The 15,863-nt window shown below is 33.7% G+C and overlaps 1 protein-coding gene and 1 pseudogene across 3 annotated transcripts; both read left to right on the top strand.

The window, feature by feature from the left end:
* The first annotated feature begins 10,682 nt into the window (after window positions 1–10,682).
* Window positions 10,683–13,705, top strand: LOC130988514 (uncharacterized). Of its 3 annotated transcripts, XM_057912385.1 has the most exons (7): window positions 10,683–10,992; window positions 11,166–11,227; window positions 11,430–11,513; window positions 12,290–12,344; window positions 12,668–12,803; window positions 13,189–13,239; window positions 13,331–13,705. In XM_057912385.1, exons 1-7 carry the CDS (start codon window positions 10,887–10,889, stop codon window positions 13,428–13,430), a joined length of 594 nt encoding a protein of 197 aa, XP_057768368.1. In that variant the 5' UTR covers window positions 10,683–10,886; the 3' UTR covers window positions 13,431–13,705. The 3 variants fall into 3 exon arrangements, with proteins under 3 accessions (XP_057768368.1, XP_057768369.1, XP_057768370.1); XM_057912386.1 differs by lacking the exon at window positions 11,430–11,513 and having other exon boundaries at window positions 10,740–10,992; XM_057912387.1 differs by lacking the exon at window positions 11,430–11,513 and having other exon boundaries at window positions 10,781–10,992; window positions 12,293–12,344.
* A 1,371-nt stretch (window positions 13,706–15,076) lies between these two features.
* LOC130990463 (uncharacterized) lies at window positions 15,077–15,839 on the top strand (annotated as a pseudogene).
* Window positions 15,840–15,863: the final 24 nt, after the last annotated feature.

Raw genomic sequence — 15,863 nt, 5'->3', positions numbered from 1 at the left:
TCATGGGTTAAGTTAATCCTAAGGGGGAGGTGGTATTATTAATCCTAAGAAATCTGGATAAATAATACTGGGTCGTGGGATTAAACCGGGTCATCCGCATTATTACTAAATAATACCAAACACTAGACTGATCTGTACTAAATTAGCTAATACAGTGTATTAGCCCATATCAAACACGCCCTAAACTTAAAAAATTAGCCACCCTCCTCACAACATCATCTTTCTCTCTATCGCATTACGTAAACAGAAAAGTGTTTCTCTCTCTCTGCATTACCGAGAGCAAGGCCCCAATGTATTTAGTGCATTACTGACGACTCAACAGACTCTACTCTGTTTTGCAAACTAGACTGAAGCTTTACTTGGATATCAGTTAAGCTCAGTGTTCGACTGATGTCATTTTACTGAAGTATTTTCAGTATCAGTCTACAACCTATTTCGAACTGAAATCTGGTTAAGTTTGTTTTGTTTGCGAAAAATAGTCCACATGTGTATTCCCCCCCCCATACACCTGCCAATCAACCCTCCAGGACCCCAACACACGACCAGATCTATGAATTCACAACTTAATGTTCTTGAATTCACAACTTAATGTTCTTGATTATGAATTCACAACTTAATGTTCTTGAATTCACAACACAAGCAGTCGTGAATTTGAGTTTTAAAGTTTGAATTCACGATTAACAATATTTCTAGCAGTGAATTCACGCTTTAAAACTTAAATTCGCAACTAACAATATTTTATAGTTATGAATTTATGCTTTAAAATTTGAATTCACGACTAACACTATTTTTAGTTGTGAATTCAAACTTTACAACTCAAATTCACGACTGTTTGAATTCACAACTAAAATGAATGCTGGTTGTGATTTCAACTGGGTGTGAATACGGGGACAATTTAAAAAAAAAATTATATGCAAGGGTAAAATGGTAAGTGTGGCCAAATTTTTAATTTTTTTTTATCTTAGCGGCCATTTTTTAAATTTACTATTCTAAAATGGCTATTTTTAAAACCACTCTCTCTCTCTCTCTCTCTCTCTCTCTCTCTATATATATATATATATATATATATATATATATATATATATATATATATATATATATATATATCGGGGTGGGCTACCGTGAGAGGACATCTTAAACTAAGAAATAAGAGCAATTTTTAATGTATGAATTTTATATAGAACACGTATGAATTCGCTGTATAAAGGTATGAATTGTAAAAAATAAATTTTTGCTACCTTTGGGATTCGAACTCAGAACCATAAATCCATCCCACAGGATTATGAATCAACCGTAGATCTTGGTGATCTAAGGGCTGAAAATGATTCTTATTTTATATCTTAAGAAATGCTCTTATTTTAGCTCATCCTTATATCTATATCTATATATCTATATATATATAATATCGAAATAATAGAATTTCTTATTTGATATTTTTGTAGTTTTTGTCTATAAATTACTATTTATTTGTTTATTTATATAAACATATTTTCTATTATTAGATTGACATTTATATATATTAAAAATGAAATATGTTAAACTTTTTCTTTATAATTTAACTATTACGATAAAATACTCACTAAATTAAATAATATCTAGTATACTCAATAGATTGATAATCTATATATGTATATATGATGAAAACACAATTTTTCAATAATTTATTTTCGATTAATAGATATTTTCAAAAATATCTAGTATATAGATTTGAAATCAATTTCAAAATGAGAACTCATTTTTTAATATAGTATAGATTTTGGATGGACATTTTAATCATGACAAAGTTATAAATTACTCCATAAAGTTCATATATTTATATATCAATTTTTAAAGTTAATATGGAAAATAAAAAAATCAACCAATAAATGCATTTTATCACCAATAGGCAAAACAAAAACGAAAAGGTTTTGCCTTTCAATAATATACCACTATCAAAATAGAAAATAAATTGCTATATTTCATTTTCTGACTATTTTTGTTATAATACTACTATTAGACTATTAGTTAATATAAAGTGTTAATAGGCAAAAATGGCTATTTCTTTAACTTTTTTGTAAAAATGCCCTAAGTTATCATACAAAGCATTCTATGCCCTAATTATGTGAAGTACCTATTTTACCCTTTGATGTTGATGGGTGTGCTTGGTTTTTTGTGAAAGTCTTACACATTTGACCGATTTGACAGCTATCAGTTATAAAAGTCAACGATTTGTCAGCTATCAGTCAAGAGTACATATGACCGGTGTGTGGCTAAATTATGTGTCCGCCCGGCCGGACACATCATTTTATCAGTCGGACACATGATCTGGGTGGCAGATTATGTGTCCGACCGATAAAATGATGTGTCCGCCCGGTAAAATGATGTGTCCGGCCCGTCCGACCGATAAAATGATGTGTCCGCCCAGTGAAATCATGTGTCCGGCCGGGCGGACACATGATTTAGCTACCCACCGGTCATATGTACTCTTGACTGATAGTTGTCAAATCGTTGACTTTTATGATTGATAGCTGTCAAATCAGTCAAATTTGTAAGACTTTCACAGAAAACCAAGCAAACTCATCAAATCAAATGATATTTAAACAAGAGCCGAAATTTAAAATGCCCCATCTCTTATGTTTTTTTTGAAAAATGCCCTCTCTTACTATACAAAGCAATCCATGCCCTAATTGTGTGAACCACCGAAAATGCCCTTTGAATGTGATGGTTGTGCATTGTTTTCCACAAAAGGTCTTACACATCTATGACAAAAGTTGTTAAAGTGTAAGAAAAACATCAACGTCATGAATTAAAGATTGAAATCGGTCAAATAAGTGTTGGAAAAAGTGAAAGACTGAAACAAAAAATAATATTTATTTATTTTTGAATTAAAATCGAAGGTTTTAGAAGTAAATCGTAGGCTAATCAATCAATGGAAAATAAATACTAAAAAATAACACAATCGATATTAGCACTCAAAACACACATTGGAACAAAAAAAATGTGTCCGATCGGGAAAAACAAGTGTCCGACCGGACACAAGGTTTCACCGGACGGACACTTTTTTTTCCGGTCGGCCAGATTTTTTTTTGGTTCCATTGTGTGTTTTGAGTGCTAATATCGATTGTGTTAATTTTTAGTATTTATATTCCATTGATTAATTAGCCTTCAATTAGTGGACATATTTTTTTTTTTAAAATTGATGATAAACGACAAATATGATGTGAAATAGCCTTGTCATTAAAGTATTCATGTCAAACACTCTAATTTCATTGAAATTCACGCGAAATGAAGAAATATTTGTTTATATATGAGATCTAGACGGACACACTCTATTGCAAAGTGAAAAAACACTCAAACTCAATAGAAATTATAATATTTTCCAAGTGGTGAAGCTATTATTTGTGAATTCTCTCATCCGAACGTTTAAAGGTATGTCATTTTACGTTTGAAATATAATTTAAGTTGGTTATTGTTTATTTTCAATGTTTTGTTTGATCCTATATGCTTATGTGAATTATTAGCATATTATAGCATACTTTATGATTTAAAGCTACGTTTGAAGGAAATACATGTGAATTAGAGCACATTCTATCATGTTTTAAAGTATTAATTAGTAATTATTACTTACATTTTAGTTATATAAATATATATTGCTACATAACTCATGTTAATATGCTCGAAAATCATGTGTCCGCCCGGACAAGTGTCCTTGAAAATGTGTCCGGCTGTGTGTCATTACATATTATGTAATACACGACCGGACACATTTCCTCGGAAACTTCCCCGGACGGACAGATGTTTTTCGAGTGTATTAACATGTTATATGTTGTATTTTTACATTTTATTCACTTTACATCATATATTTATTTATTTATTATTTTTTCTGTAGATGAATGAATATGGGAGATACTTTGTGGTTAATTATGGAGGTGCCTTCAATGGTTATGAGTACATCGACGGCTTTTCTAAGAGTTTGCATATTTTCGGAGACACAATGGCTACTACGTTGTACTCCCTCCGTCCGCCAAAAGTATTCCACTTTGACCGGGCACAGAGTTTAATAAAATGTGTGATGATGTTGATGTAGTGGAGAAAGGGTCCCACCACTTTATGAGATGTGTGGTTGAGATTGAATTTGGGGTGGATTTTTTGTAAATAAAGAGTGTTAGTAAGGATAAAATATAAAGGTGGATGGTGGGACCATGGCTTACAAAGGAAAGTGGAATACTTTTTGCGGACGCCAAATATAGTAATTGTGGAATACTTTTGACGGACGGAGGGAGTACATGATAAATGTAACACCCCGTATTTTGAGAAGCTATTTTAGGCCCTAGCTCGTATTTAATTTGAGTTATTAAATAATAGCTAGAGGAATAATGCACGTGGGCGAATAAATGAGATAAGAATTATTTTTGAGAGCTAATAGGCCGCAAGATTATTTTCTCGGGCCTTATAAATCCTATTATGGAGAAGCCTATCTTCGCCCTATATTTTAATTGAGATATCTATGTGATAATAATATTTTACGTGGTAGAATATTCACATATGATTTTTGATGCATTGTTATTATGATATTAGATATATCATAATTGAGATAAGTTTTTCCCACACGGAAATAAATATATTTCTGTGGGATATATTCCTACACACTAAAGTAGTGATGTATAGTAAGTTAAGCATATATGTGTATATTTTTCTATATCTCTCAATCTCTCTCAATCTCTCTCACTCTCTCTCAATCTCTCTCACTCTCTCTCACTCTCGACTCTCTCTCAATCTCTCTCAATCTCTCTCACTCTCTCTCAATCTCTCTCAATCTCTCTCACTCTCTCTCAATCTCTCTCACTCTCTCTCACTCTCGACTCTCTCTCAATCTCTCTCACTCTCTCTCACTCTCGGTCTCTCCCTCATTACTTCATTCCTCCCCCACAAATGTTGCACACATGCAACATTAAAACCTAACTAAAGTAGCTAACCTAGTTAGCCAACACAATCCCAACCTTTAAGCTCACACATCTCTCTCTCATATCTCTCACTCTCGGTCCTCTCTCCTCCCTCCTCCTCTCTTCTCCTTCTCTATTCATTCCATAGGATGACATATCCACCATTAATCCACCTTTGACTAACAAGATAGTGTAGTAATGGCAAGATCACACACACATGCAAGTCCTCTCTCTCTCCCCCTTACTCGGTCTCTCTCTCTCTCGGCTCTCTCCTTTCTCTCTTCTCTCCTTCTCTCTTCTCACTCTCTATTCATATCACTTCATGACATCCTCACCATCACTTCTTCAATTAAAGCAAGATATGCATTAAGTGAAGCTAAGATCACACCATCACTTCTCATCAAAGCTCATCAAGAAGCAAGCTCTCTCTCTCTCTTTTTTTACTCCCTTCGGCCGCCCCTCCCCTCTCACTTCACCACACTTTTCCATTCTTGTTTCACCAAATATAGTAAGGATTAAGGAAGCCAAAGTGTTCTAGCAACACATTAAAGCCTTCAAGGGTGTATCAATCTTAAGCACAAGCTCCAAGAGGATTTCACATCATCCCCTACTCCACCTCCATTAATCTTGTGGGTAGCAACCTCAACTCTCCCTTCATGTTGTATATATATATTTTTCTTGATATATAAGCATGTTTGTTGAGGTATATAGAAGCATGATAGTCCCCTCTCTACTCTTGTAATTTTCGAAAATTTTGATAGTAGAAAGCATGAGAAATTCTTTCAACTTTCCACTACATTCATGTGCTCATACTCCTCTCCATGTTAGATACATGAAAGGAAGAGATATGTTTCTTGAGAACCCTTGAAAGGGCTATGTGTTATGATTAGTAAAGCATGATAAGTTCTTAGAAAGAAAATGCATGAGAATGTTGGTGAAAGCATGAATCTATGTGTAAATTGTTAAATTCGACCATTTCGGGAAATTTCTTACGTTCTGTAACTGTTGAGTCGACGAGGTTTCCCTCGTCCAAAAATCTTCAAAATTTTATGGTGTGTATATATACGAGTCTTGTAAGCACTGGTAAAATTTCAGGTCATTTGGACTTGATTTACTACCTTTTTAAAATATAAAACTTTTACTGCACATTTCCGCCGAGAATTTAAGAAGGCAGTCTGTGGAGTCACACTTTTCAGTAACTTTCAAAAATATTCAGCCTCCCAAATTTTTATGGGAGAAAGATACACGTGTTATACAGACTCATGTAAAATTTCAAAGCTTTTGGACAACGTTTACTAATTTTTAAAAATCCTAACTTCCAGTCGTGCCAAACTGCCGAATCTGGTAGACTGTGGGAAAACACCCATATCTCTTAAACCACTTGGAGTTTTTCAGTCTACTTTTTTTTAAACGAAACTAGACTCAAAGAGGTTTTCATCGGTATAAGTCTCGAATCCAGGAGATTCCTGAGTTAAAGCAGTTTATTCGTTAAAGTCGAGACAGCACAGAATGTTAAACTGGAAGTGTCCGAAAATTTTGCCTTGATTTTGTGTTAAGAATTTTTAAAGGGTTTTGGTGGAATTATACACCATGATATGGCATGAAAATGCTACTAGAAAGTTTTATAAATATTTTTCAAGGCTTATATGAATATTTGGGATTTTCCCCACAAAGAAAAAGATTTCAAGTTCATATAATGACTTTTAAGTCATTTGATTATTAAGATAAGTTATATGCATTTTATGTGAAATAAGTGATTATTTGAAGCATGTATGATTAAGTGATATTTTGAATGCTATTTGCCTAGGATTGAGAGTCCTTTAATTGGATAAGATATCCGATTATATTGGGAAGTCCAGTTGGGTAAATAGTGGAGAAGTTATAAGATGAGATTAAGCACATGATGAAAGTTTAAGCTTAAGTATGAGATATGAGTTAGATGAGATTCTAACTAGAGTTTATTTTGTCACATGGCAATCTAAACACGTGCGCCACTAAAGGTTCGAGTGACGGCCGGCGTTAGTACGACCCCGAGCGTTACGTCATCGACTCCTGAGACAGGTGGGCTTTATTCTAACTCTATTATGGCTAGCTACCATGATAATGAGTTCAAATGCAAATTCTTATGAAAATAAAGCATGATGAAGCATTATTGATGAGTACTATGAAAATGAAGCATGTTGAAGCATTATTGATGCATATTATGAAAATTGTCATCTTGCCATATATATATTATTGATGAGAATGAGATATGGTATGTTGCCTCTATGAAAGACATGATTATGATCATGATGCAAGATATCGGCCTTTGACTGATCTAGATGACAGTAAAGGTTTTGTGCGCAGAGGTGATCGTGAGCCGTCTCTAGTCGGCCGGTCACGGTGATTTGAAGGAGGCCTCCTTCTCTTCACCTAGTATATATATGTATATGAGTTTTCATAGTTGGCACATACCGTGAATATAATGTCTGCAGACTAATGATATTATTATGATGATGCAAATGAGTTTATGACAGAAAAACGTGAACAGGTATTTTAAATCTCATGTAAATCCTGTTGATGCATTGAAAAGGGCAAGATTGACATATAGCTCTAAGAGCAAGATTTAAATTATTTCCGGCATGTGTCCACTGAGTGCTTTTTGGTACTCAGCCCTGCATATATTTCTAAATGTGCAGGTCTGGCTTGACGCGAGGATGGGTGAAGGCTGTTGGAATTGTCAGTTGACAGTGTCTTTCTATGTCTCATGCTTATCTTATTGCTTTGACTCTATAAGTTATTATACTCCCTGCTATATGTCTTCACACATATAGTAACGCATCGCTGCACAACTCTGATGAACCCCTTTATTTATATTGCTGGTCTGTAATATCCCCTAAGGGAAACTACTTTCAAACCCCTGCTAAGTCTTTAATTTTGTTTTACCAAACAAGTAATTTAATTTGGTCTTAAAGTCTTCCTTGAAAAAGAGTATAGTTACAAATGCTTCCGCTAAAGCAAGATGTAAATTCTATTTCTTTCATGTTTATTTTTATTAGTCGTACGATACTTGGTATACGCTATCACTGGCTATATCGGGCTGCGACAATAAATCACCTGATGTTGGAGAATTCATTGAGCACTAATTACAGCTTGTATTATTTGACGAAGGGATTAAATGGCAGTGTATACATTAAAAATCTTCTTGCCGATGACAATGATTTGCTTCAGTTGTTGGTGTCCCAGCCACATTTTCCTGAGATTTATGTTGTCGAAGACGAGTATAGTGGAGGAGTGTATGTTCCTTCGTTCGATCTCCCTCAATCTTCCGCATATGGAGGTGAATCTAGTGCAATATTCGAAGGTGGGGACGGATTGGAAGGAATCGAAAGATATGCTTATTTAGACCTATCAGCCGGAGATTCACCGGCGCAAGAAATTGTTGAAAATTAAAAATTAAAAATTAAAACTTGTGAAGAAGATGCCATGGATGATGAAGCAAGCTTGTGTCCGACCGTGGAGTGCTTCAAGTTTGTTCCCACTCTCAGTTATATCGGTGAGTAAAAAAAAGGAGGAAGGTAAATATATAAATAGATAAGATATATGGACAAAAAAAAAGGATTGAAGCCGATACAATCGGCTTTATGTCTATCAAAAGAGAATCAAATTTTTTACAAAGATTTTCTCAAGATACCAATACAATAATACAAGCCTTGGGAAGATTTTTTTTTTGTCCTTTATGTATCGGCTTCTTGCTTAATTTTTTTGGTAACATGTATGATTTTTTTGGGTAACAAGCATGATTTAATTGGGACTTGAGTATATATATATATATATATATATATATATATATTTTAAATTTAAAGATATGGATTAACACGATATATATAGTGTTATATACTATATATCAACATTCAAGAATAACACAATATATATATATATATATATAGGGTGTGGTTCTAGAGAAAACTACATTATTTGTAAGAACGGGAGAACCATCAAATCTAATGCATTCACTGTAAAAATTAATGCATTCGTTGTTAAAATTAATGCACTAAAAAAATTAAAAAAAAAAATGCTCCCTTCAGGATTCGAACTCAGGTTCTATATGCATCCAACAAGATGATGCATCCACCGTAGATCTTGATGATCGAATGGCTGAAAATGGTTTTCCGTTCTTTTTTTATTTATGGTTCTTTCTTGAACCTCTCCCTATATATATATATATATACAAATAATTTCAAAGAATATATGTATTGAAATTAAGATATTAAAGGGAAAAAAATAAAAAATTTAAGATAGATACACATGCATATATATTATTAGCTTCTTGACAGGTTTTTTTTTTTATTTTTTTTATGAAATTGAATAAAATAGAATATTTTATGCCTAAATAATATCTGTCCGGCCGGTAATTTTCAAGGAAAAATGTGTCCGGCCGGGTCATTGTTTACCTGAAATGTACCCGATCGGACACATTTTTCCGGCCACTTCACCGGCCGGACAGATGCTATAACGACATAAAATTTTTTATTTTATCTATTTGTATCTTTATATTAATTTTTACTATTTTGCTGAATTTAATTTAATTATATTATTTAAGTGTTAATTAGTGTCCGATCGTTTTTTCAATTTAAAGATATGAATATATATATATATATATATATATATATATATATATATAGTGTAAAAAAAATTATTGTATGCACTCAAAACCATGAATTCGGTCAACAACACAAATTATTGTAAAAAAATGCATTGAAAGTGATGAGTGTGTAAGAAGTGTGAAATGATTACATTTGATGTTGACCCAATTAAGGGTAATTTAGTCTTTTAGGGCATAGATTGCTTTCTATGATAAGGGAGGACATTTTTCAAAATACACATAAGGAATGGGGCATTTTTGCCCATTAACACTTTTTAAATAGGGCATATAATGCTTTGTATAATAAGAGAGAGTATTTTTACAAAAAAAGACAAGGAAGTGGGCATTTTAAATTTTTACTCTAATATAAACATGAGATTTTGTGTTTGATAAAAATACAAGCTCTAGTCGAGTTTACTCGATATACACCAAAAATAACAAAGAAGATTTCCCTATTTTTTTTCTTTAAAGATGGTATCTATATAATATATACTTTTAATTTGAAATTGACTTAAAATTGATTTGAATGACGATTTTGTCAATTAAAGAGAAATTAAAATCATAATTTTTGCAAAACTCACATTAATACAATTGTAAAATTAATCACTAATATCATGTTTAATTATGCCAAAAAAGTTCTTCATTAACTACCATTAATTTTTTAATATTATATTTACATAATTATATTTAAATATAGTATAATAAGACAAATTTATAAATTTAAAAATAGATAAATTTCAACAGATTTAACGAGTGATTTCAAATTTAAAATATACTCCCTCCGTTCATGTAAAAACTTCTTAGAAGAGAGTGACACGAGTTTTATGAAAAAAATTATTGAGTTTATTAAAATTGAAGAAAAAGTTGTAGAGTATATTAAGAATGATGAAAAAATATTTTAATTAGTATTTGGAGTGATGAAAATATAAAAAATAAGGGTAATGAAATATTTATAAGTGGTGGGACATAGTTCAAAAATAGGTAACAAGTTATTTTGTCTACGTCACAAAAATGAAAAGTATGAAATTCTTTTATGGATGGAAGAAGTATAGTATATGATTATCATTAAAACTTGAAAATTTATAATTTTAACGAGTGACTTTTTATATAATTTAAAATTTGAAAAATATAGTTCTGTTCATTACAAGGGGCACATCTAGTTTTTTTTTTTTTTCCACATAGAATGTCCTCAGAAAGTCTATTAGATTATAATCGTATTCGTATATAGTTAGCTTGATAAATTTCATGAGCAAAGAAATAAGGCAATTACAAAAAACTCCGCCACGTTTCTACTCCTAAATAAAATACTTATCTCGAAAAAGAAATAATTCAGAGGAATTATGCAGAAGCTCGCGAGAAAATTGAGAAAATCGGCGGGGGATGTGGATGACGACGACGACTACTCTCTTCCAACTCGGGACGACTCCCGTCCGATTGACGTACAAGGTGATTTTCTGGTTGCAGTTTCTCTTTTTTCCTAATTTAGATTTGAGTTTATGATTGAAATAGAAACAATTTGTTTTAAGTTGCTAATTTGGATTTGAGTTTATGATTGAAATAGAAACAATTTGTTTAAAGTTGCTTAGATTGATGAATGGCGTATGTATCTGTGTATGCAGAGCAAGAGGAATTAGTCCGGTCCCTGGAGAAGATTCACGCCCAACAGTCTCTTATATGGAGGGTTCGTGTCTAAAATCTTTTGCACGTGACGCTTACTCTTAATTGTGTGTGTATGTGTGTATGCGCGTGCGTGTTTGTGGTATTTTTTGTTTTTTATTTTATTTTATTTTAATTGTTTTAATTAATGTCTTCTGATTGACGCTATATTTTTTCTTTGACAAGATTGAATTACTTTTCTTTTCCCCCTTTTGATATTGCTGTAGAGTGTGTTCGCCGGACTGGTTTCGTGTTACGTGATTTTCCTGGTTTATTCAATGTATCAACAAGCTTTTTCTCCCTGGGATTTGGTATATTTCCTATCATTTGATCTCACACCGCATTTTTTTAACTTTTTATTCCTTTTACAGTTTACTAGTTGTATGTAAATATTGACATTTAGTAATCTGAGTTTTCTTGCTCTACTGATAATGAGGAAGCTGCTCGAAGGAAAAAGATCTAAGCTACATCCTTCATAATTGGAATTAAAAAATTTTGTGCTTTCCATTTTAAGGATCACTCTATGCTGCCATACATGATTTAAACAAACATTAAGGGAACAGGGAAAAATATATTTTATTTGCTAAACTTCAACGATCAATTAATATGATTTGAAGCTTGTAGGGAATATGATGTTAGTTTGTATTTTTCAGTTGAAGTTTGAGGCATGGAGACCTTTGAGTAATTAATTTTATAGCGTTAGATATGAGAAAGTTTACTTCTAAAATTGTCATAGGCTGATCATTGACTCTTGTAGATAGTGTGTATGGTTTCTCTTATGAGACTTTGGCTGGTGTTACCTTTGTATGGTATGAATGAAATACCTGTAAGTAGATGTTTGTTGATGATATTCCCATCAGTAGATCCATTAAAGCGATAGTTGAGGCTGTTGAGCCAATCGTTAGAGCAAGTTGGTCCCATTTATAGTAGTATGTGATTAATCCTACAATGATGGGTGATACTGCCCCATTTCTGGATGAGCACTGCATAATTCTGAAGAAATTGAGCAAAACTAATAGGAAGTAAGTTAGGGGTTTATGCCTCATGTTGACATTTTTTCATGTTTGTTATTTTTTCTCATTTGCAGCAGTATCATGCATACTTCATGTATGAGATCGACTCAGGGAGCATTGTAGCTGCAGGTTCGCCTTCTCATCTTCTCTATTTTCTCTCCTGCGCTCTTTTTATCTCCATGATAAGCATGTTATTTCATCTGTTTATTTATCACTATTGAGCTCTTTTCATGATTTGATGGATACTCATAAAGAATGCATAAATGACTTTGAGAGTGTTTAATGAATTTGACCCTTAACTTGGGAACTATTGAAGCTTTAGCTTTTCCTTGTCCTACTTTTTGGGAACTTTTTGAGGTCGACCAAATGGTCATTGATTTACCAATTTATATTTTGTATAATATGAATTTGTGATCTTACATCAATCTATTTTGACTGAAACTATGTTCCAGAGCTGGTAGCTGTTCTCATATGTTTAATGATCATCACTGGCCTTATGCATAACTCAAAACGCCATCATCTTTGGCTTTGGTACTCATTTGTCCCTGGTACATTATTGGCAATCTTCTGGTTGCACCACATGCTGAGGTGAGCTGTTAGCATATGTAGTAAATTCCTTTTGCTAAATATTTGACTCATTTTTGGACGAGGAATTCCGAAATTTATCTACTGTAATTACTATTGCTCGATATTGCATATATTGATTATTACGTCAATGTGGCTTTAACTTTGAATAGCTATGAATTAACACTGATCTCCCAAGCTAATCTATTATAATCCTATCCTGTTCTTGTATGAATTGGCGTTGGATCAAGACTTCAAGATTTCTTTTAAGTAGACTTCAAGATATTATTAATATGTTAGTAACTGAGAACTTAAAATGATTTAGTCGTAAAAATAAAGAACATGTTGAAGAATCTTTTTACTATGTATGATTTCAATTCCTCATATCCAATTTATGTCTGTCCTGCAGGTTGGCAAAGTTTAGATGGGAAATCATGTGGGTTCCTTTGGGGCCATTGTGGTAGACCCTAATTCAAAGTTTCCAATTTTTTTTCACAATAAAGTTGAGTTATGTTTTCACTAACTGAAAGCATCGCGCTTAACACTTTCAGTGGAGCAGGAGTCTGCCTTTATGTGGACAATTTACTCAATGGTTCCTCTGAAGAAGTCAGGAAACTTCGCGGATATATGTATGCTTACAAGGCTTACTAAATTGTTTTGCCCTACCTACAGAAAGGATCTTTTATGTACAGGGCTTGCCACAGTTCTCGGTGTGCATATTGCAATTGTGCTTGATCCATTGATAAGTAAGTTATTGCTTTGAAAAGAGGGCCTTTGTTTGCCATTTGAGATCCGTGGATGCTTGAGCTGTGTAGTATATGATTTTGAGATGAAGTATATAGTGGATTACATTGCTGGTTGATTTGTATTGTACATATCTCAATTTTGCTTATGATCAAAATACGAGGTTGGCATCTTCAGTTCAATTATTTCCAGTATACTTGGCTTTCCCTTATATTGACATTCATTTGATAGTCAATGACTTGTTATACTTTTAACCCTTTGGTTAGTAGAGGTGGCAATTGATAATTTGAAATTAAGTGGTTCTTATTGATAATTACTAGTTCAGGGTATGTATACTGGCGAGGCCATTCAAACTATTTGCCTTTCGTATTCGTTTGTATACTGTGATTTTTGCTATCGTAGATCTTTTTTTTTTTTTTTTACTTGGGGGAGTTGGGGAGGGGGAGCAGTGAGGTTTGAACTCGGGATCGGGACCTCACTGTTCACACACAGGAGGTCGCACCGCTTGGAATATTATTATTAACTATAACGAAAAATAATCCCATGAGAGATGATTTTGGGTGAATTTTGGATTCTGGTTACTGAAAAGTTTGATACGACCATTTGGTAACTAAGGACATATCTGGTAGTTTTGTTGGGATAAATTAAGATAGATAAAATTTAGAATATGAATTTAAAATATATTATGTGTTTGATAGGAGATGTATTAAAATATGAATAACATAAAAGGATTGTTTGATACACAAATTTAAAATCAAGATGAAATAAATCAATTTACCGATATAACCTTCCAATAATATACATAAAATATAGAGTATAATTTTGAAATAGCTAAAATGAAGCATAAAACACAATTTATGGCCACTCATTGAAAAAAATAAAATTTTGCCATTTTTATAGATTTCGGACGTTTTTACCCTTAATGAGGTGGACTGGATAGGATAGACACGCGGGTCGCGTGCCGGGTCGGGTTAGGCACTTATGGCATTATTAGTGCCATAAGTGTCAACGGAAATCCAAAATAAAACCAAGTAAAATGGTCCTTTTGGCACTTATGGCATTAATAGTGTCATAAGTGCCTACGGAAATTCAAAATAAAACAAATTAAAATGGTATTTTTAGCACTTATGACACTAATAGTGCCATAAGTGTCAATCCAAAATAAAATCAAGTAATGGTCATCTTGACACTTATGACACTATTAGTGTCATACGTGTAGCACATATACAGAAACAATAACAATTGAATCAAGAAATCATGATGTGAAGAAGATGAAGCACATGAAACAAGCAAACAAATAAAAAATCCTAAATAGATAATCTAAATCATAAATGGAATATCTAAACCCTAAGGGAAGTGTTTAAAATGTCATTTTGGCACTTATGGCACTAATAGTGCCCTAAGTGCCATACGTGCAGCACAAATACAGAAACAACAGCAATAAAATGAAGAAATCGTGATGTGAAGAAGATAAAACACATGAAACAAACAAAAAAATAAAAAGCAAACAAAATCTCGCACCAAAACTCGTCGGATCATTGCAAATTCGTTAAAAGCGGCGAGAGAGAGAGAGAGAAGAATGTTTTAAGATTATTAATGGCCAGATTTTTAGCTTCCTTCGCCGCTGTCTCACCGCCGCCGGCCTCTCATCTCAAACCGTAGACATAGACAGCGCCGCCACCATCAGCTTTTGGGGCCCCGCCGCCTTCACCAAACCCCCGCTGCTCCTGATCCACGGCTTCGGACCTCACGGCGTCTGGCAATGGCAACCGCAGATCTCCTTCTTCTCCTGCTAATTCAGCATCTACGTGCCCGATCTACTCTTTTTCGGCGGCTCATCCATCGAATCTGCCGACAGGTCCGAGATTTTTCATGGGGCTTCCATTACTAAACTCATGTAGAAGCTCGGGATTAGCAGGTACAAGCTAGTTAATAAGCCCTAATTCTCCGATTTCATCGTGAGAAGTTAACCTAATTAGATTTCTCCTCTCATAAATTATGAATTTGATCTGCGGTTAGATTATTATATGTGTGAATCTTGAGGCTTAAATTCGCGCAGGTATTCCGTAGTCGGCGCGAGCTACGGCAGACTGGTGGCGTACCGCATAGCGACGATGTGGCCGAAGAAGGTGGTGATCGCTAGCTCCGCGGCGAACATGCGGCGAAGGGATCATGTGGAGCTGCTGAAGAGAGCGAAACTGGAGAAGGTTGAGGATCTGTTGCAGTGTTGTTGCACAGCGGCCATAAAAAGGGCAAATTAAGCATACCACCTAATTAATGATCAGATTTTGATGTTTTAAGATTAAGGGCCAAAAATTGATTTTTATTCCTCATTATGGC

This window comes from Salvia miltiorrhiza, chromosome 6, assembly GCF_028751815.1.
Source record: "Salvia miltiorrhiza cultivar Shanhuang (shh) chromosome 6, IMPLAD_Smil_shh, whole genome shotgun sequence".
NCBI classification, from domain to species: domain Eukaryota; kingdom Viridiplantae; phylum Streptophyta; class Magnoliopsida; order Lamiales; family Lamiaceae; genus Salvia; species Salvia miltiorrhiza.
This window is presented reverse-complemented; position numbering and strand designations above follow the sequence as displayed.